Source organism: Pristiophorus japonicus, chromosome 3 (genome assembly GCF_044704955.1).
Source record: "Pristiophorus japonicus isolate sPriJap1 chromosome 3, sPriJap1.hap1, whole genome shotgun sequence".
Lineage (NCBI taxonomy): Eukaryota > Metazoa > Chordata > Chondrichthyes > Pristiophoridae > Pristiophorus > Pristiophorus japonicus.
Window position 1 is genome coordinate 116799625 of NC_091979.1, and position 23499 is coordinate 116823123.

At 42.5% G+C, this 23499-nt stretch overlaps 1 protein-coding gene across 3 annotated transcripts in view; it reads right to left on the minus strand.

Annotated features, from left to right (window-relative positions):
- The window catches only part of LOC139259852 (lysosomal cholesterol signaling protein-like), a 116649-nt gene that overhangs the window by 40115 nt on the left and 53035 nt on the right, over positions 1-23499 (minus strand). For all 3 annotated transcript variants that reach the window (XM_070875739.1, XM_070875738.1, XM_070875740.1), the window contains exons 6-10: positions 21322-21477; positions 16663-16746; positions 7446-7566; positions 3420-3498; positions 2021-2114 (exon numbers count right to left, since the gene is read on the minus strand). In XM_070875739.1, the coding sequence (XP_070731840.1) occupies positions 2021-2114; positions 3420-3498; positions 7446-7566; positions 16663-16746; positions 21322-21477 (534 nt within the window). The remainder of the gene's footprint in view (positions 1-2020; positions 2115-3419; positions 3499-7445; positions 7567-16662; positions 16747-21321; positions 21478-23499) is intronic.

The following is a 23499-nucleotide window of genomic DNA, read 5'->3' on the forward strand; positions in this document are numbered from 1 at the left end:
TCAGTCAGCATGGAGGGGCCCGTTTTGAAAAATGTCCTATTTTTTGAGCAGTGTATGGGACCATCCCGTCAGGCATGCGCCGACTCCTTACCGACTGGCAGCAATCCCTTTTCCGCTCTGCGTGGGAAATTGCCCAACGGGAAATTTCCCCACTGGAGGACATCGGCCGCCGGTCAGTGCTCCGCCAGCTTTCCCTGGCGGAAAACTTGTCTGGGCACTGCGTCTGCCCTTAAAATATAATGGCAGCTGTAGTTAGTGTGCCCTCCCCTTTAATTGTCAACCGACTGCTAGGTTGGCCTGACAGTGGTGACCATTGGTTTGGCCAAGCAGCCCAGCACCCCCTTTTGGGTACCAACTGGACTGCTGGCTTGGCCAAAACCCTCCCTGGTGGCCCAGTTTGCCACTAAAGTGGCTGCAGAGTTTGCAGCAGCCCTCCCCTTTAACTGAAGGGGAGGGACGTTGTGGCGCTTTAGCGCAGCACGTCTGTTGCGCTGACTACTCGGAGCGATGGCCATTCCGATCCGCCCCACTCCAAGAAAACACCAAGCTGAATTTCCCTGGATTGTCTGCCCCATGCGGACAAACTTTTTTAAAAAAAAAAGGAAATTGCGCCCCATTTGGAGAGAGGGCAATTTTGGCCCCCAAGTCTTTGCCTCTAACGTTCTGCTCTCAATCCTTGCTTAGTGTCGATTCCTTCCACTCCCACCCCACCCCTCACCTCCCCCCACTGAATTGCCTTGATGTTTTATTACGACAATCTCTACATAAGTTATTGAAAAAATAATGGACATTTACAGTGCCTCTCCAACTCGCCAAAATGATTGAAAAGTTTAGTCCAAATCTGAGCGAAGACAAGAATGTTGAGATGGAACTTCTTCAGCCAATAAAGAATATCTTGCATTTCCACAATTAGTTGTGTATTGATAAAATCTGGAACTATGCTGTGCAATACTTACATGAACAGTTTTGCTAACACTAGTGAACAGAAGAGACTGCATATTTGAATTGCAAACCAATACCATAATGTATTGCAGATGCATCCTTCAAAAATCTAATTAATGTTCTAATAGAAGTACATTGCTTGAAAATAGCAAATTAGTGTAATTACTCCTTTATTGACAATTTCATAGACATTGTTCTGTCTTCCCAGATCACCTGAGGCTAATTAGGTCCACATATGCTACCCTGACTGAGGACTGAACTTGGGAGTTAATTTGTCTATGGCTCAGTACCCCCCAAAAATACTGGAAAAATCAGACATTTGTATTCAACTGGGTCATGTGATCTACACAAATGGAGGGGGTGTCAGTACACAGGTCAAACTACCCCTCCCATCCTTTTTTTAAAGAAAACCCAAGAAATTCCCTATGATTTTCTTGTTTTAGTTGCATACTAGCACCTTCATGGAGGCCCAGCATTTTGTGTATCTGCTCCTCTCCTAAACCAGTTTGGTGTTCTGGAGCTGCTCGATCGGATATTAAATGGCAGAAGTTCTTCAGACAGACCTAGATACTGCTCTGTAGGTACCTTACACTAGAAAATAAATTACTGGGTGAGCACACAGGAATACCCAGCCAGCAGTGATTTTTCCCAGCCTGGGTTGCCCTTCAAATCAATATTTCACCTATGTTGAAAGGGTGAAATGAAGTAAATAGTTGAAGGAGACACGGAATATAAACACTGGTCGACTGGCCTGTTTCTGTGCTGTAAATTCTACGTAGCTGGAGGATTACTTCATTGTATGCCATAACTATTAAAGCTCAACAGTTGGGAGAGATTTTTCAGTTTTTTTTTGACAATTTATACATTAAGTCTTGGAGTATGTTCTATTTAACCCCAAAAGTAATGGACTCTCAAATTTCTAAATAAAATACATCAATGATTTAATTATTCTAGTACATCAGAGAAAAATGTGGATCTCTAGATTGGAATTCCATGCTGGCATTACTTGCTTATTTACATAAGGGCTTATAGCAGGTTTAGCTATATACCTTGAGGGCGATTCAGATTTAATTCTCACCTGAGTATTTCCATAAAAAAATGCTGAATCTCCCAGTGTTTGTGTATTTGGGTGTCCAGTAATCAATAGCATTCCCACAATGAATACCGGTATTCTAATAAAACAAAAAAAAAATCTTAATTGCTGCAATTATGTGTCACAACAATACACTGCTAGCTGAGATGATCATAAAATACATTCACTAACATCCATATCTGTAGTACTGATCTTACTGACCTAGATCATGGGCAGAAAAATTAATCAATTTTGAAACAGACTTCTGGTATTGACGACAAGGTTTTGGACATAGGTTCAAGATGGATGCTCTTGGTTGACATGCACACACTTCTGTGACAATATGCATAAAGTGTGAAATAAAACTGTTAAATTCAGGCCTGGTTTAGATACCCTACAAGTTCAAAGGCATCAGTTGCTCCCATAAGCAGTCTGAGTGTCTTACTTGTGTGAGAGTTGACTCAACCTAACCTAAATCTACCTGTACAATAGTATGCCCATGTGACCTGAACCAGATATGTGAGCTCTTATGTGGCCTTGCATGCCTCTCCAATCTTTTCTTGGGTGAACTGAGAAAATACTGGGTAAGACACCACCTGATGAAAATTGATGAGCTGCATTATTTCACAGTAAGGTTAACATACAGAATAGTTAAGATCAGTCTCAATTTAATCAGTACAAATTATAATACAAAACTAAATAGCATGTCACACTCTTGCTCAGTTTGTTTTTGACTTCAACGAGATGATTACCAACTATCATTTACTGTAACCACAGACAAGTATTCACAAATCCAAAATAAGTTCCCACTCCAAAAAAAACTTGTAGCAGAGAAAAGATGAGCTGGATTTTCAGCTTTGAGCTCAGGGCGGTAATGAAGACGGGGCAGTAAAGCTTGTGCCAGTCATCAAAATTGGGCAGCTGAGCCATGAGTCCGGGGCGCAGTGCATTGTACATCGCTCTCAGGGTGTAAGCATGGGAAAACCCCGAGCTAAAGAGTCAGCCTGGGAGTGGTCTAAGACGCCTGGGGAGAAAAATAAAAACCTGAAAAACCCCCACAAAAAAACATTCCCAATACATAGCCCACACCACCACAACATAAATCTCAAATTAATTAAACAATCACACTTACTTTAGGATGGCATTACTTGCCTCTCTGTGAAGTCAGTATAGGTTGGACAACCCATTTTCCCAGGCGGGGATCAGAAAGCGTGCCGGTGTCGCAACCAGGGGCGTTGCACACTGGCGCAGCTCTTCCGGGCGGTGCTGTTCCACGTCGCCGCAAAACCAGCCCCGAAAACCCCCGTGGAGCGCTGGAAGCTAGCCGCCCGCTCAGTGGACCCCATCGCCACGCCAGGGCAAAAGATCAGAAAATCCACCCCCGAAAGATTCTAAGCTTGCTCACCCCCATCCAGCAATAATGAAGAATCCTCTTTGCTTGGATACATTTTTCTCCAACAGAAGTAATGACAGTGCTATGAGACCTGTTAAAAGAAATTGGTTGGCAATATTTGAAATCATTTTGCAAGAACTCACAAAAACAGCCATGCTTCCATTTTCATCTGCATTTATCAGAGCTCCAATTAATAAAACTGATCAGATGGGTTTCCTATTCTTAAAAAAAAAAACTAATTTACAACTACTTTTTTGACATTTAAAATTGCTATGATGTTGCAACTCAAAATTTGCTGGTGAAACACCAACGTAGAGCCACAAGTCTGATCCTCACATGGTGCAAGGAGGGGGAGGGAGGGAGGGAGAGAGAGAAAGAAAAAAAGTTATTGGATAACAGAGAAAGCAAGAAAGAAAAACGTGAATAGGAGAGAGAAGGAGGAAAGAGAAAAACTGAGTAAGATAGAAAGATGGTAAATAGTAAAAGGGAGGGGAGAAAGGAGAAACAATGGGAAGGCAGGGAGAGAAAGAGAAGGGAGAACAGAGAGAGTGAATATAAGAACATAATTAGGAACAGGAGTAGGCCATCTCGCCCCTCAAGCCTGCTCCACCATTCAATAAGATCATGGCTGATCTGGCCGAGGACTCAGCTCCACTTACCCGCCCGCTCCCCGTAACCCTTAATGGTTAAAAATCTATCTGATTTGAATACTTTCAATGAGCTAGCCTCCACTGCTTCCTTGGGCAGAGAATTCCAGATTCTCAACCCTCTGGGAGAAGAAATTCCTTCTCAACTCGGTTTTAAATTGGCTCCCCCGTATTTTGAGGCTGTGCCCCCTAGTTCAAGTTTCCCCGACCAGTGGAAACAACCTCTCTGCCTCTATCTTGTCTATCCCTTTCATTATTTTAAATGTTTCTATAAGATCACCCCTCATACTCCAATGAGTAAAGACCAGTCTACTTAATCTATCATCATAAGGTAACCCCCTCATCTCTGGAATCAGCCTAGTGAATCGTCTCTGTACCCCCTCCAAAGCTAGTATATCCTTCCTTTAAGTAAGGTGACCAAAACTGCAGTACTCCAGGTGCGGCCTCACTAATACCTTGTACAGTTGCAGCAGGACATCCCTGCTTTTGTACTCCATCCCTCTCGCAATGAAGGTAACATTCCGTTCACCTTCTTGATTACCTGCTGCACCTGCAAACTAACTTTTTGGGATTCATGCACAAGGACCCCCAGGTCCCTCTGCACTGCAGCATGTTGTAATTTCTCCCCATTCAAATAATAATCCCTTTTACTATTTTTTCTCCAAGGTGGATGACCTCACATTTTCCGACATTGTATTCCATCTGCCAAACCTTTGCCCATTTGCTTAACCTATCTAACTCTCTTTGCAGCCTCTGTGTCCTCTACACAACTCGCTTTCCCACTAATCTTTGTGTCATCTGCAAATTTTGTTACACTACACTCTGTCCCCTCTTCCAGGTCATCTATGTATATTGTAAACAGTTGTGGTCCCAGCACCGATCCCTGTGGCACACCACTAACCACCGATTTCCAACCCGAAAAAGGACCCATTTATCCCGACTCTCTGCTTTGTTAGCCAGCCAATTCCCGATTCATGCTAATACACTTCCTCTGACTTCGCGTACCTTTATCTTCTGCAGTAACCTTTTGTCTGGCACCTTATCACATGCCTTTTGGAAATCTAAATACACCACATCCATCGGTACACCTCTATCCACCATGCTCGTTATATCCTCAAAGAATTCCAGTAAATTAGTTAAACATGATTTCCCCTTCATGAATCCATGTTGCATCTGCTTGATTGCACTATTCCTGTCGATGTCCCGCTATTTCTTCCTTAATGATCGCGTCAAGCATTTTCCCCACTACAGATGTTAAACTAACCGGCCTATAGTTACCTGCCTTTTGTCTGCCCCCTTTTTTTTTAAAAACAGAGGCGTTACATTAGCTGCTTTCCAATCCGCTGGTACCTCCCCAGAGTCCAGAGAATTTTGGTAGATTATAACGAATGCATCTGCTATAACTTCCGCCATCTCTTTTACTACCCTGGGATGCATTTCATCAGGACCAGGGGACTTGTCTACCTTGAGTCCCATTAGCCTGTCCAGCACTACCCCCCTAGTGATTACCTTAAGGTCATCCCTTTCCACATTCCCGTGACCAGCAATGGTTTTTGTGTCTTCCACTGTGAAGACCAAAGCAAAATAATTGTTTAAGGTCTCAGCCATTTCTACATTTCCCATTATTAAATCCCCCTTCTCATCTTCTAAGGGACCAACATTTACTTTAGTCACTCTCTTCTGTTTTATATATTGGTAAAGGTTTTTACTATCTGTTTTTATGTTTGCGCAAGCTTACTTTTGTAATCTATCTTTCTTTTCCTTATTGCTTTAGTTTAAAATTTTCCCAATCTTCTAGTTTCCCACTAACCTTGGCCACCTTATACGCATTGGTTTTTAATTTGATACTCTCCTTCATTTCCTTGGTTATCTACGGCTGGTTATCCCTTCTCTTACCACCCTTCTTTTTCACTGGAATATATTTTTGTTGAGTACTATGAAAGAGCTCCTTAAAAGTCCTCCACTGTTCCTCAATTGTGCCACCGTTTAGTCTGTGTTTCCAGTCTACTTTAGCCAACTCTGCCCTCATCCCACTGTAGTCCCCTTTGTTTAAGCATAGTACGCTCGTTTGAGACACTACTTCCTCACCCTCAATCTGTATTACAAATTCAACCATACTGTGATCACTCATTCCGAAAGGATCTTTTACTAGATCGTTTATTATTCCTGTCTCATTACACAGGACGAGATCTAAGATAGCTTGCTCCCTTGTAGGTTCTGTAACATACTGTTCCAAGAAACAATCCCATATGCATTCTATGAATTCCTCAAGGCTATCCCGTGCGATTTGATTTGACCAATCGATATGTAGGTTAAAATCCCCCATGATTACTGCCGTTCCTTTTTCACATGTCTCTATTATTCCCTTGATTATTGTCCGCCCCACCGTGAAGTTATTATTTGGGGGGCCTATAAACTATGCCCACCAGTGACTTTTTCCCCTTACTATCTCTAATCTCCACCCACAATGATTCAACATTTTGTTCATTAGAGCCAATATCGTCTCTCACAACTGCCCTGATATCATCCTTTATTAACAGAGCTACCCCACCTCCTTTCCCTTCTTGTCTATCTTTCCAAATTGTCAGAAAATCCTGTATGTTTAATTCCCAGTCTTGGCCACCCTGCAACCACGTTTCTGTAATGGCCACCAAATCATACCCATTTGTAATGATTTGTGCCGTCAACTCATTTACTTTATTTCGAATGCTGCTTGCGTTTAGGTAGAGTGTTATATTACTAGGTTTAAACCATGATTTTTAGTGTTGACCCCTCCTGCAGCCCCTTTTATATTCATACATATTGTCCCTTCCTATCACCTTGTGGTTTACACTTACCCCAGTGCTACTCTGCTCTGTTGCCTCCTGCCTTTTGCATTCTTTCTTGGGGTCCTGTTCATCTGAGCTCTCACCCACTAACTAGCTCAGAGCCCTCTCCTGGGTTCCGAATACTCCTTGCATTGAGGCACCGAGCTTTCAGGCTTGCCTTTTTATTACACTTTGACCCTTTAGAATTTTGCTGTACAGTGGCCCTTTTTGTTTTTTGCCTTGGGTTTCTCTGCCCTCCACTTTTACTCATCTCCTTTCTGTCTTTTGCTTCTGTCTCCATTTTGTTTCCCTCTGTCTCCCTGCATTGGTTCCCATCCCCCTGCCATATTAGTTTAACTGAGACGAGAGAAAGATCCGAAAATAATATTTATGGGGAGAATGAAGGAGTGAGAGAGAAAGAGGAGGAAAAAAACAAATGAGAACACGAGGGGGAAGAGACACTAAAATGAGAAATTGTAGTTGGTAAAATAAATGTACTAGAAATTATTATAGCATACAAATGAGGGGCAAAATGAATGGGTCGAAACAGTCTTTTAAAATTCTCTATATTCTAGGCACCTTACCTGTCCATACATATGTACTATACAAAGAACTATATAGCACAATGAATACCAGAACTTGACCAAGACGACTATTTTGCTTGGTGATAACATACCACATGATCATTCCCATACAGACCATACACTGGAAAACAATTTTAAAGATAATATAAATAGATTTTCAATTGATGATAAATCATTTTGTTGTGGTAAGAATAATCAGAATTGTCATGTTCTTCTGCAAAGTCAACTGAATTGCTCATATATCTCCAGTTCAGGCTGAACATTGCAAATGCTTTTAATTTCCTTCAGCTACAGCATAAACAGACAATTGTTTCAATCATAAAATTATTACACTCCAATTGAGTTGATTAATAATAAACCTTGCATCAACTCCCAACAGTTTGTCATTGGTTACAAGGCAAGTGAAGGTCAATTTCACCAAATATTCTAAGACATGGCATCTATGAAAAGAAAGTCTCCATTTTTAATTTACTAATAGTTGGATGCAATACTTTGAACAATCATTTAGTCATTTAGCAACAAATAATGTGGCAAGTTTGTGGTATGTGAATTGGATTTAACCACGCATGTGGATTAACATAGTACTTAATAAAATATGCTGAGAGCACAAATACTGCAGTAAACTAAATGTATTTTATTAAAATACAGTAAGATTTTTTTCTTTGTTCTCTTTCCCCATTTAAGAACTTCTCTTTCCCCATTTAAGAACTTAATAGGAGCAGGAGTAGGCCATTTGATCCTTCGCGTCTGCTCCGCCATTCAATAAGATTATGGCTGATCTACCTCAACTCCACTTCCCTGTGCTAACTCCATATCTCTTGATTCCCTTAGTATCCAAAAATCTATTAATCTCTGTCTTGAAAATACACAAAGACTGAGCATTCATAGCTCTCAGGGGTAGAGAATTCCAAAGATTCACAAGCATTTGAGTGAAGAAATGTATCCTCAATTCAGTCCTAAATGGCTGACCCCTTCGACTGTGAGCAATAGTTCTGGGCTCCCCAGACAGGAAAAACATCCTCCAGCATCTACCCTGTCAAGCTCCTTGAGAATTTTATATTTCAATGAGATCACCTCTCATTCTTCTAAACTCTACAGAATATGGGCCTAGTTTACTCAATCACTCCTCATAGGACAATTGCCTCATCCCACAAATCGGTCTAGTGAACCTTCGTTGCACTCCCTCTAAGCCAAGTATATCCTTCCTTGGGTAAGAAGGCCAAGGGGGCTAAATTCGATAAGACCCCAAAACGAGCACAGGATCGCAATCTGCCCATGTCAATTAAAAGTAATGCAGACAGCATGCCAAATCCCTGCTAATGAACATGATTGAGGCACTGAGCCCAGTGCTGAATGCACTGCTGGTTGGCTCAGTATTTAGCAGGGGGCCCAATTTTGTGGGCCGTGTGATCGCTATTTAAAGCTGGCCGGCATTGTGAAATGCTGTCTACACTTCTTAAAGGGGAGGTGTTAGTGTAGCTAAGGAAAGCGGAAGGTACCAATGATGCAACAGGGCTGAGAAATAGCACTTCGGTTCTCCGACGCAGGATTGGAGTCCTTAGTGTAGGGGTCGAAAGGAGGAGTCAGGTCCTCTACCCGCAGGGAGCCAGGAGGCCCTCTAGACAAGAAGTCATTGAGAGTAGATTGCTAAAGTGGTATCCTTTATGGTTCTGGTACACTCTGGATTGATATGCAGCACCCGCAAAGTCACATGTGTGCAGTCAATGGCGCCCTGCACCATGGCGAAGCCAGATATCCTGGCAAAGCCACATGCATGCTCCTGCTGCTGCTTTCGGTTTAGAGAGGACAATGAAGTCCCTTCTAGAGTACAGAGCCTCTGTGACCTCCCAGATGCTGAAATGTACGGCAATCTGCGAGATCTTCACCTATGTCGCCTCTTCCAGCCTGGAAAGATCTGCTAGCAAAATAATTCAGGGCTACGGTCACCTTGAGGGCCACTGGTTGAGCCATCATCGTCCTGCTCTGAGGCTACAGGTCTGGTTCCAAGAGGTGGCAGAGTTCTATGACCACCTCCCCAGCAAACACACTGTTCCTGGCTTAGATGCAGCAGGAGAAGTGCTCCCAAAGACCCTAGGTGGGTAAAACTTCCTGCCAAGAGACCTCATCCCCCTCCCTCTGCGAGCAGCTTGTCGTCTTTGCTGCCTCTACTCCATTTCCCTGTCAGGCTGCAGCATGAGGTGGACGGTAAGTAGAGCCCCCATGACTGGGGGGGGGGGGCGCGGGGGAAGGGAGGAGAGGAGAGGAATGGAAGGTCGTGCATCAAATCAGCGTTACATGCTGACTGATTTCACGATCTGCCTACTCTGCATACTGACACATGCCCCCACCAAGATGGCAAACAGTGCGGGTCATGCTGGATGTGGGCAGAAGTGAGGCGAACACCATTTCCCCCCCCCCCCCCCCCCAAAGCGACCTTAACTGCCACCGTTAAAGTGCCGAATTACGCAGCCCAAACTGTACAGTGCTCTAGGTGTGATCTCACCAAGGCCCTATATAATTGTACTAAGACTTCTTGGGGCCAAAATTGTCTGGGGAGCAGTAACCTTCTGGGCCAGGATCAGTTATCACCTAGATGGGAAGTCCCACCCCCGGTGTGGAATTTCCCTTCGCGCCCCTCAAATGAGGCAGAGCCCTGTCTCCAGCGCACCACCTCGCTGGAGGGGTGCTCCCGACATGGATGAGTGCTGACGCACCACAACACCCCTCCCTTTCAGTTAAAGGGGAGAGCCGCTGCGGACTCTGCAGGCCCTTTGGTGGCCACCACTGGGCCATCAGGGACAATCGCGACTGGGCCAGCAGCCCGGCACCCAAAAGAGCTTCAGGCTGCATGATGGCGTGACTGGTCAAGAAGAGAGTCAGCCAACAAAAAAAAATGGCGGCCTAGGGTGCACACGGCTTCCCCTTTAAGGGGCACCCCGGGTGGATGGTAGCGCCTCGAAGTTGGCACTGACATCGGCCCACATCAGCCTCTGGTCCTGCGGGGCGCAAAGGTGTTGGCATTGCGCGGTGAGGGGTTGCCGTGCAAGGTGATGAAGTCATCGCCCCAGGTGCCTGCCGGCCCGGGACACAAATCATGGCGCTAACTTCAAATTGCCCCCAAAATCTCGGGAAATTTTGTCCCAGGCGCAACAGGCTAAAAAGGCAATTGTTCACCATTAGCGCCTCCCAGCAGCACTAACTGGGCACAAAACAGGTGAAATTCTGGCTCCCTTTACACTCATACTACAAGCCCTTTGTAATAAAAGGCTAACATACCATTTGCTTTCCCAATTGCTTGCTGTTAACTTTCTGTGATGTGTGTACACGACACTTTGGTCCCTCTGAATACCAACATTGCCCACACTCTCCATTTAAAAAATATTGTGCTTCTCTCTTTTTCCTACCAAAGTGGATAACTTCACACTTCTCCACATTATATTCTATCTGCCATGTACTTAATACTTTTGCAGCTTCTTTGCATCTTCCTCACAGCTTATTTTTCCACCCAACTTTCTACTGTCAACAAATTTGGATACATTAGACTTGATCCCCTAATCCAAGTCATTGATATAGATTGTGAATAGTTGAGGCCCAGGCACTGATCCTTGCAGCACCCCACTAGTTACAGCCTGCCAACCCAAAAATGAACTCTTTATTCCTATTTTGTGTGTTCTGTCCGTTAACCAATCCTGTATCCTTGCTAAGAAGAACATAAATATGAACAGGAGGTGGTCATACAGCCACTCAAGCCTGCTCCGCCATTCAATAAGATCATGGCTGATTTGATCATGGACTCAGCTTCACTTCCCCACCCGCTCCCCATTACCCCTTATTGTTTAAGAAACTGTCTATTTCTGTCTTAAATTTATTCAATGTCCCAGCTTCCACAGCTCTGAGGCAGCAAATTCCACAGATTCACAACCCTCAGAAGAAATTTCTTCTTATCTCTGTTTTAAATGGGAAGCCCCTTATTCTAAGATCATGCCCTCTAGTTCTAGTCTCCTCCATTAGTGGAAACATCCTCTCTCCATCCACCTTGTCAAGCCCCCTCATAGGCTTATACATTTTGATAAGATCACCTCTTATTCTTCTGAATTCCAATGAGGTAGAGGCCTAACCTACTCAACCTTTCCTCATAAGTCAACCCCCTCATCCCTGGAATTAACCTAGTGAACCTTCTCTGAACTGCCTTCAAAGCAAGTATATCCTTTTGTAAATACGGGAACCAAAACTGCACGCAGTATTCCAGCTGCGGCCTCACCAATACCTTATATAGCTGTAGCAAGGCTTCCCTGCTTTTGTACTCCATCCCCTTTGCAATAAAGGCCAAGATACCATTGACCTTCCTGATCACTTGCTGTACCTGCATACTATCCTTTTGTGTTTCATGCACAAGTACCCCATGTCCTGCTGTACTGCAGCACTTTGCAATCTCTCTCCATTTAAATAATAACTTGCTCTTTGATTTTTTTTTTTCTGCCCAAGTGCATGGCCTCACACTTTCCAACATTCTACTCCATCTGCCAAATTTTTGCCCACTCACTTAGCCTGTCTATGACCTTTTGCAGATTTTTTGTGTCCTCCTCATATATTGCTTTCCCTCCCATCTTTGCATCATCAGCAAACTTGGCTATGTTACACTCAGTCCCTTCTTCCAAGTCGTTATAGATTGTAAACAGTTGGGGTCCCAGCACTGATCCCTGTGACACCCCACTAGTTACTGGTTGCCAACCAGAGAATGAACCATTTATCCTGACTCTCTGTTCTCCATTAGTTAGCCATGTTGATATATTACCCCCAACCCAGTGAACTTTTCTTATGCAGTAACCTTTTATATAGCACCTTGTCAAATGCCTTCTGGAAGTCCAAATACACCACATCCACTGGTTCCCCTTTATCCACCCTGTTCGTTACATCCTCAAAAAAACTCCAGCCAATTTGTCAAACATGACTTCACCTTCATAAATCCATACTGACTCCCAATACCATGAGCCTTAATTTTGTGTATTAAGTTCTACTGTTACACCTTATCAGATGCGGTTTTGAAAATCCAAGTACATAATCATTTTTCCCCTTTATCTACCCTGCTATTTACAAACTCAAAATCCTCACAGATTTGTCAAACACTATTTCCCTTTCATAATTCCATGCTGACTCTACCCAATCACATGATGATTCTATAAGTGCCCCGTTACCACATCCCTAATAATAGATTCTAGCATTTTACTTACTACTTATGTCAAGCTAACTGGCCTACAGTTCCCGTTTTTTTCTCTCCCTCCTTTCTTGAAAAGCAGGGTTAAGTTTGCTACATTCTAATCCACAGGGACCACTTTGGAATCTAGAATTTGTAACTCAAATTTAGCTTCCTGCATCTAGGCGGTGTTTCAATGAACACAGGATACAGTCACAGTATTTTTTGTTGAGCAATGCAAAAAGGTGCTTCCAAGCTGCATTTCCACTGCCCTATCCCCAGCCTGCACCACCATTTAATAAGATCACGGCTGATCATTCACCTCAGTACCCCTTTCCTGCTTTCTCTCCATACCCCTTGATCTCTTTAGCCATCAGGGCCATATCGAACTCCCTCTTGAATATATCTAACGAACTGGCAACAACAACTCTCTGCGGTAGAGAATTCCACAGGTCAACAACTGAGTGAAGAAGTTTCTCCTTGTTTCGGTCCTAAATGGCTTGCCCCTTATCCTTAGACTGACCCCTGGTTCTGGACTTCCCAAACATCGGGAACATTCTTCCTGTGTCTAACCTGTCCAGTCCCATCAGAATTTTATGTTTCTGAGAACCCCTCATTCATCTAAACTGCAGTGAATACAGGCAAGTCGAACCAGTCTCTCATATCAGTCCCGCCATCCTGGGAATCAGTCTGGTGAGCCTTCGCTGCACTCCCTAAATAGCAAGAATGGTCTTCCTCAGATTAGGAGACCAAAACTGAACACAATATTCCAGGTGAGGCCTCACCAAGGCCCTGTACAACTGCAGTAAGACCTCCCTGCTCCTATACTCAAATCCCCTAGCTATGAAGGCCTACATGCCATTTGCCACCTTCACCACCTGCTGTACTTGCATGCCAACTTTCAATGATATACCATGACACCCAGGTCTTGTTGCACCTCCCCTTTTCCTAATCTGTCACCATTCAGATTAATATTCTGTTTTTGCCACCAAAGTGGATAACCTCATGTATCCACATTATACTGCATCTGCCATGCATTTGCCCACTCACCTAACCTGTCTAAGTCACCCTGCAGTCTCTTAGCATCCTCCTCACAGCTCTCACCGCCACCCAGCTTAGTGTCATCTGCAAACTTGGAGATATTACATTCAATTCCTTCATCTAAATCATTGATGTATATTGTAAATAGCTGGGGTCCCAGCACTGAACCCTGTGGCACCCTGCTAGTCGTTGCCTGCCATTCTGAAAAGGACCAGTTTATTCCGACTCTCTGCTTCCTCTCTGCCAACCAGTTCTCTATCCACGTCAGTACATTACCCCCAATACCATGTGCTTTAATTTTGCACACTAATCTCTTGTGTGGGACCTTGTCAAAAGCCTTTTGAAAGTCCAAATACACCACATCCACTGGTTCTCCCGTGTCCTAGTTACAGCCTCAAAATTCCAGATTTGTCAAGCATGATTTCCCTTTCATAAATCCATGCTGACTTGGACCGATCCTGTCACTGCATTCCAAATGCGTTGCTATTTCATCTTTAATAATCAATTCCAACATTTTCCTCACTACTGATGTCAGGCTAACCAGTCTATAATTCCCTGTTTTTTCTCTCTTTTTAAAAAAGTGGTGTTACATTAGCTACCCTCCAGTCCATAGGAACTGATCGAGTCGATAGACTGTTGGAAAATGATCACCAACGCATCCACTATTTCTAGAGCCACTTCCTTAAGTACTCTGGGATGCAGACTATCAGGCCCTGGGGATTTATTGGCCTTCAATTTCCCTAACAATTTCCTGACGAATAAGGATTTCCTTCAGTTCCTCCTTCTCGCTAGACCCTCTGTCCCTTAGAATTTCCGGAAGGTTATTTGTGTCTTCCTTCGTGAAGACAGAACCAAAGTATTTGTTCAATTTGTCTGCCATTTTTGTTCCTCATTATAAATTCACCTGATTCTAACTGCAAGGGACCCATGTTTGTCTTCACTAATCTTTTTCTCTTCACATATCTATAGAAGCTTTTGCAGTCAATTGTTATGTTCCCAGCAAGCTTCCCCTCATACTCTAATTTCCCCCTCCTAATTAAACCCTTTGTCGTCCTCCTGCTGAATTCTAAATTTCTCCCAGTCTTCAGGTTTGATGCTTTTTCCGGCCCATTTATATGCCTCTTCCTTGGATTTAACACTATTCCTTAGTTCCCTCGTTAGCCACGGTTGGACCACCTTCCCAGTTTTGTTTTTACTCCAGAAAGGGATGTACAATTGTTGAAATTCATCCATGTGATCTTTAAATGTTTGCCATTGCTTATCCACCTTCAACCCTTTAAGTATCCTTTGCCAGTCTATTCTAGTTAATTCACATCTTATACCATCAAAGTTACCTTTCCTTACGTTCAGGACCCTCGTCTCTGAATTAACTACCATATTATGGTCACTCTTACCCAAGAGGCCTCGCACAACAAGATTGCTAATTAGTCCTTTCTCATTACACATCACCCAGTCTAGGATGGCCAGCCCTCTAGTTGGTTCCTTGACATATTGGTCTAGAAAACCATCCCTAATACACTCCAGGAAATCCTCCTCCACCATATTGCTACCAGTTTGGTTAGCCCAATCTATATGTAGATTAAAGTCGCCCATGATAACTGCTGTACCTTTAATGCACGCATCCCTAATATCAAGCGACACTCACCAATAATCTGCTCACTGATATTCAGTTTGCGTTCAGCCAGGATCACTCCGCTCCAGACCTCATCCAAACATGGACACAAGACCTGAATTCCAGAAGTGAGGCGAGAGTGACTGCCCTTGACATCAAGGCAAAATTTGGCCTACTGTGGCACCAAGGAGCCCTAGTAAAACTGAAGGTAATGGGGATCAGGTGGAAAACACTCGAGTGGCTGGTCATACCTGGCACAAAGGAAGATGGTTGTGGTCAACGTTCCCTTTTTTTTTTGGGTGCACAGCCCCTTCAAAGGACTGCACGGCCCATTGAAATTATGGCTTTGTGGGACCTCCCTCATAAGGTCAGAAGTGGGGATTGCACAGTGTTCAGCTCCATTTACAATTCCTCAGTTGACAAAGCAGTCCATGCTTCATGCAGCAAGATCTGGACAACATCCAGACTTGGGCTGCTAAGTGGCAAGTAACATTTTGTGCCACACAATTGCCAGGCAATGTCCATCTCCAATAAGAGCGCGCCTAACTACCTCTCTTGGTCATTCAATGGCATTACCATTGCTGAATCCCCCACGATAATGGGGGTCGCTATTGACCAGGATCTCAACTGGACCAGCCACATAAATGCTGTGGCTACAAGAGCATGCCAGAGGCTGGGTATTCTGCAGCAAGTGACTCACCTCATGCCCCTCCCCACCCCCACAAGGCACAAGTCAGGGGTGCAATGCAATACTCTCCACTTGCTTTGGATGGGTGCAGCTGCAACAATATCCAAGAAGCTTGACACCATCCAGGACACCGCACGCTGCTTGATTCGCACCCCACCCACAAGTTTAAACATCCACTCCCTTCACCATTGGCATACCATGGCTGCAGTGTGGTACTATCTACAGGATGCACTGCAGCAAGTCACCAAGGTTTCTTTAGCAGCACCTCTCAAACTTGCGACCTCTGCCTCCTAGAAGGAAACTGGCAGCAAGTGCATGAAAACCTATTCATGAATGCACCAAATGGCTCAGAAATTAAACAGCAAGAATGAAGCTGAAATGTTTTAGCATCACATTAACCCCAAGATACAATATATCATTGAAACCGATTAACGCACACACTCTCACTTAATGAGAGCTGGTTTTATCCTGGTTTTTTTTTCAAAAACAAGTTGAATTGTAGTAATATCTGGTTTCGTCATTCCATGCAATAAGGGAACATTTCATTTTTGATCAAATTTCTTTCCATTCTAGGATGCAGTACCTTGAGAAATGTGCAATGCTCACCAGCCAAATTACTTCTCAATAAATAAAGGTCATGCCATTAAAATGACCCTAATAATTAATAATTCAAGAGCCTTACCTGTGCAAGCAGCAAATTAACAAAGAATAAATGAGGCAACTGCTTAAATTTCTTACTCAGAAACATAACAGCCACAGACCAAACCTGTATGGAGAAACAAACTTGTTTAAGTACACAAATGGTTTCAAATTAAAATTGCAATTGCTAAACATTTCTAATTTTTATTTTTTTTAAAAAAGGTATCCTTGAACATTAAGTGTATGTGACCGTTCGCATTTTTATAGTTCTTTTGCTAAGACACGGAAAGGCACTGCCTTGTGGAAAGTCTTGTGTTAAGTTGGAGCTGTTTTTAACCAGACCACTAAGTATAACTGGACCAGAGCAGAAATCTGATTATCTGGCTACTCAGCTACTCCGCTACTCCTTGTGGTGAAGTATTGTCAATAGGCTCATCCTGGGGCTAATTGGAAGCTCCTTACTGTTGTGCAGGGATGTTTATTTTAAAATAGATGAGACTGAGCAGAAAGGAATGGTTTACTGACTCCTGATGCTCCAGCTTGGAAGGCTCCTTGGAGAGAGGACAAGTTATCAAGGTCCGAAGAAACCAGCAAACGACTAATTTTCCTTTTTTATTATATTTTTAACAATAGTATTCTTCATCATTAGCTTCCCTAAATGTTCAGCTGTGATTTGATGTTTTTGATGTATGAAATTAGAGCCAAACAAGTGTGTGACATATAGGGCCATAAATTGCAGCCTCTCCGGGTGTGAAGAGGACCCGCAAGTTCCAGGTTTAGGTGGCAGAACGCATGCACCTAAACCTGGCACTTGTGATGTCAAAAGAAGGGCCTTCGCGGGAGGAGATTTGGGCTACTTGCCCAACAAATGTCCTTAAAATTCTTACCCTCAAATTTTTATATTAAAAACCCTGTCCATTACAGCAAGTTTGTTTTTTTAACCCTATTAAAACATCATTTTTTAATTCAATTAAAATTCAAAAATATTTAATTATATTCAATTAATTTTAAATGAGGTATTTTTTAATGTTGTGTGTTTTTGGGGGGAATTCTCATTGATAGTACATATGGGACTCACCATTACCATCAATGAGAATACTCCATTTCATTGGTGGTCCAGGTCCACGTGATCCCAGAATGCCCGCATGCTCCTGGGATGCGTGGGCCTCTGCGCTGGGCTATGCATCTCGGCCTTGGAACGGAAGTGTTCCTCCAGGACCACCAGGTACTTTCGTTTATTAAAAAAAAAAATCTGTCGAAGGCATTCGCCCGCTGGAAGCCTCCGACCACAATTTTTGGCCCATAGTTTACATGCATGACAGCTCAAAATGTGTCAATTGTAACACTGATGTGACAGATGCACGAGACAGGAGAGTTTTATTACATAGTCACTGTCAGGATGGATCCCCCATGGTGTTAGTCACGGTACGTAGGATAATATAAATTTTATAAAGAACAGGAGAATTATAGAATATATTGCAGAATGTGTTGAGTAGCCCGGGACATCTCTTTAGGGCACAAGGTGTAATTATGGTAAATAACCACATCTTGAGGAGAATCAGTGTAATTGATGTATTTTGCTACTGTCTGAAATTAAGTGAAAGTATGTTTCAAAATAAATAAATGCAAAGCAAATTAAAAATTAACTTAATTGAAAAAGCTAATCAGAGAAAACATTAACTTTACAGCATTATAATTATCTTAAATTTCTATCCAGTATTTTATATAATTGCTCTACAATAATCATTTAGTCAATTTTCTATTTTTGCTGGTGTTCTGTAGCATCTGAATGTTACTTCATCATCTTTTAAGGAGCAGCAAGAGACAGATCGGGAGTGGAGCTACGCATTATTAGGAGAGACAGAATAGGCACTAGTCATAACAATTAATAGTGAGGGAATGAGTGTACTGGGGTCATTCATATGCAAGTAGGTGGGGAAGGATTGGGGCCAGAGAAGGAGTGGGATCAGGAAGATGCAAAAAGTTTTAATGAAACGTTTGCATAGCTGGGATTCAAGTTGTACTCGTGTGTTTACTTGTTTTAGTGAAGCTCTCTGGTGTCAGTCACTGACTTGATAGGCTTGCTTCTTCAAGTAGCTGAGCACTGAAGTGCACTTTTACAGGACTTGTAAAATATAAAAGACAAGCTGCAGCCGAGCTAGTCAGTGGCTGCAGCAGAGAAGGGTGGCAGAAAAGGAGTTGGAGTGATAAAGGGAAGGAGTTGCGACAGTGGGGAATGACTTGGAGTGCCAGGGTAGGCCTGGAAATCGATATAAATTTTGGGTGAGGCTGCCTAGCCAAGCATAGATCTCACACAGATGATGATTTCAAGCCACTTATAACACAGTAGAGATAGATTTATGAATTGGCATAAGTATTGTCAAATTGAGTAACCCTTTTATGGATTTATATAAATTTCTGCTGTAAATTTAGGTTCATCCATCAAACTTCGATTAGTGGTAACACTCTTGTCTCCAGATCAGAAGGCTGCGAGTTCAAGGCCCACTCAACACTCGAGCACATAATCTAGGATGACACGTCAGTGCAGTCCTGATGGAGTACTGCACTGCACTGTCGGAGGCGCCGTCTTTTGGAGGAGAAATTAACACATTTTCTGCAATTTTTGGGAGGTGACTTTGTACCCACAGCAGGATAGAAACTCCCAAAACCTATTCAAAGCTGAATGCTCAAAGCCCACAGAAACAACCACCTGGACTATATTCACACCCAGAAGTAAAAAGACTTACAATACAAACCACGGTCCACACAATAAACAAACAACAAATCAGGCTTTTTATTTCCTGCAAAGATCCCCACTTTCAATTCTTGTACAATTCATATGCCACCGTACAGAATATTAGATTTATTTCAATAAACTGGAAGTAACTACTCCAGGTTGCTCATTTAATTTCTTAAAAATTGTAACATCACTTGGTCATCCAGATATCCAACTGGAGAAAGTCTCACCTCATCTGCAACTTATCAAATAACCAGTCTGACAACATGGGTGTGTTGTTCAGTCGAGGGCAATAGTGAAGTAGAGTTGGATGCAATGAGCATACATACTCATCAGTTTAAAACATTAACAATTGCACTTTGAAAGATCTCTATTTTCAGCTGAAATTAATGGGGAAAAACCCTTCTAGTTGCTACTACAGTTATATATAATTAATTGCCAGTGGTGCGGCACACAATGTCAAGATCAAGTCTTCAGGTGAAATGGGGTTAAAATGTGTTGGATAATTGGAACCGGGTGTGCTGAAGTAATCTAGCGAGTGGTTAGGATTTGGAATTCACTGCCTGAAAGGGTGGTGGAGGTAGATTCAATTGTGGCTTTCAACAGAGAATTGGATAAGAACCTGAAGGGAAAAAAAATTGTAAGGCTACGGGGAAAGGGCGGGGGAGTGGGACTGGCTGAAGTGCTCTTGCAGAGAGCCGGCACAGGCTCGACAGACCGGATGGCCGCCTTCCGTGCTGTAACCATTCTATGATGCCATCATTCCAGTTTACATTTTAGTCATATATTCTGTGCTTATTTTTTATATTTGCACTATAAACTCCTATATCCATTTATGATGGAAACTGCCAATATAAACTTGCCACAGTGTAATTATACGCTCTTAATAATGGTGGCACTGTGGCAGCTCTACTGGCAGGAGGGTATAATTAAAGCAAGGCATGTTGCTTAGGCAGTTTCCATTATAAATCTGGACATAGGATTTTATAATGGTAAGACGGATTGTGAAGTGCATATGTATGTCTGATACACAGTGAATGATTAAGTTAAGTTCAATTTTTTATTAAATTGGATTCTGGGAAATTTAGTGGTGCTTTGGGGATTGAATCACAAATCTGTCCATTATTCTTTAAATTCTTCGAGTGAGTTTAATATTTCATATACATTCCTTTAGCTATGTATTTAATTTTTACGCCTTACCACTTTACCAAAGCTGAGAATACACAGGAAGATGGAATGCAACGCAACATGTACCAATTGGAAGTGGATATCTAGCATTTAGCAATTAGAGGTAGATGTCTGGTATTTAGGAGGAGTGGGATTTAGCTGTACTTGGGGCCAGTCCTGGGCTTTCATAGCACTGGGAATGATCCTGGTTTTGCTAAAACAGGGGTGGCGATTCCTAGAGTTCGACAGTACTCCAGTGGCATTGCTGGAGTTTGGAAGCATCATTATCATAAAGATAATTTTTAGTGAACTATTAAGATTTAAATTATACAAAGTGTAGTGCTAATTTAAACTGCAAGTTGTAATGTATGCACCTGTAAGTATGCTCACAGGTTTGTTGAGTTGGGAGTGGTTTATCCAGGCATGTGATGTTCACAAGACTCAATAAAACCCCAGCCAGTTAGGTTCAGGGGATCCATGATAAGGCATGTGGTTATGAGCCTGGTGGATGAACTGGTAATGTGTAGTGTGATTGTTAAACCTTTGATGATAAACCAACTATTTAAGAATTCATAGCAACACATTACTATTAAGGAAAGAACCCATGAAGCAAATACATTACAAGTCAAGTGATGTTTCAAAACGTACATCAACCACAACGATCATGACCGAACATCAAATTTACTGGCGCTGAAAAATATCTGTCAAAAACACATAACTTTCCAAGAACAGTGGTAGCATGCTACTTCCGATCTGTAATGTTATAAAGAAATGTTTTTATGGAAGCTAGATACAAACCAGAAAAAAGAGGGTGACTATGCTTATGTCAAAGCTGATGCTCTGAATTGCAGATTGCAACACCTGCGTGTGCATGGATGGAATTGTCAAGAGCCACGCAGACACATACATAATGGGAGCAGATACAAATGTATTTATCACCATCCCTGGAGTCACCTATAAAAAATAATTTTATGTTAGTATTATTTACAAATAGTGATGTAGAAACAGAAGAAAAATGCATGCTAGTTCATTGATTGATGATTAGCTAAATGAGTGCTTCCTGACTTCAATCTTCAAAGTCAGTACTTCCATTGAAAAGTAACACATTCGATAGTTTTGAGAATTTTCTTCTAGTAAAGCTAGAAAGGCTGCCAAAAGGATTTCCAGTTCTGATTATATAACTGTCTGTAGGATCAGGCATTTGATCAAGGATTACTATAAGACCTAGGCTGGCCCTTTGAGAATCCTTCACGAAGAAAGCCTTGTATTGATCAGAGGGATAAGTGGTCTAAAAATCTCATACTCTTGGAAGAATACAACAAAAAAATCTGATTTTATAAGTAATCCCATCACCCCCTTTCTTGCCTTTCTTTTTATTATCACTATGATCAGTTCACTTCCAAACTTGCCACTCTCAAGCCTTTTAATCTCCAAATATTCTGTCCAACACATTTCTCCCTCCCTATATCCAGGTGTGTTGAAATCAGGACATTGCACAGCTTCCCACTCTAACTCATTCTATCTATCAATATAAAAATTGTGATGCGAGGTTGGACAGAGTACTGATAGTTATTGCAGGATGACCTTAGGACCTGGCAGAAATAGCCGTGGCAGAGTCATGAGGTTATATTAAAGAGCATCAGCTGGTCATTGCATTTGTCCATTCACTGAGGTAGCATTTGGAAGGAGCACAAGACTAGGAAGTATATGACACACCCTATACTCTCACCAAGGAGAGCACTGGAGAGTTAAACATCACAGCAGAGACACAGAACTTGGTTAGGGAAATAAACTGGTTGCATCATCTTTGAAATATACTGTTCAGATTTATTCTCAGAAGAACATATGAATGTTGCAAATGCAGGGATAATCGGCAGGAATGTTAATCAACAATCACAATTATGCCTACCATATTGATAATAAAACTACTATAGGAAAGACAGGAGAATAGGTCTGTTAAAAGCTCCACTTATAGTTCTACATTAAATAAAAGTCCTGTCAAATCAATGACTAATGCTCCAATCTTCCCACCTGTTATCAGCCTTGCTATTTCACCTACCTGCTCTGCTGCTAAGGTGCAGGATGACCTGGACAACCCCTCTGAATAGTGAAATTATACAGTAAATAGCACATGTAGAAAATTCAAGACTTTCTCAGGGCTGAAGGGCAGAACCCACCTGATCTATCCAGATAGTGGAATCTCTTAATATACCAATTGTATATCCCATAGAAATTCTGATGGCGCATGTGCTCCACTGTACTTTCCCCCGGTCTTAGTGTGGGTTTGTGACAAGTGATAATAACCAGGGCTCCAAGGTGGCCCCAATTCCTTCAGCAACTAGGGCTCTGTGGTCAACACTTCACCTATCCAAACTGCTTACTTCTTCAAATAGGGTTGGCACTATGGATTGGGGCGAGAGGAAGAGATCGTGGTTACTGCCATGCATTGCATGGTCAACTTCATTATCCTGTCCCTGTGGTCCCACACCATCTGCACATTAATGGAATAAAAGCCTTTCCAATTCATATATGCTAAAGGATCATTTCTGGGGGTCTTGATAGCTAGATGGGTGCTATCAGTGAGGCCCTGCAGCTAGTAAAAGAGCAGCACTCTGTTGTGCAGTTATCTCCTTACCATTGAGATAATGTGGCAAATGTAACTACTGGTGGCTTGAAAAGATCTGTTGGTGTAAGAGTTCAGTTCTACCATGTTTTTCACAGCTACAGGTAGGATTGTCCCTGTGCAAGACTTTGACTGCAGGTCAGGCTCTAGAAATAATGGGCCCAAGTTTCAGCCTTAGTTGCTCCTGATTTTTTGGAGCAACTGGTGTAGAACGGAGTATCTTAAAAATTCAAATTCTCGGCATTTAGTTTGCTCCAGTTCTAGTCAGTTAGAACAGTTTCACTTTGGAACAGAATTTACTTTTCCAAAAGGAGGTGTGTCCGGCCACTTACGCCTATTTTCAAAGTTTCGGC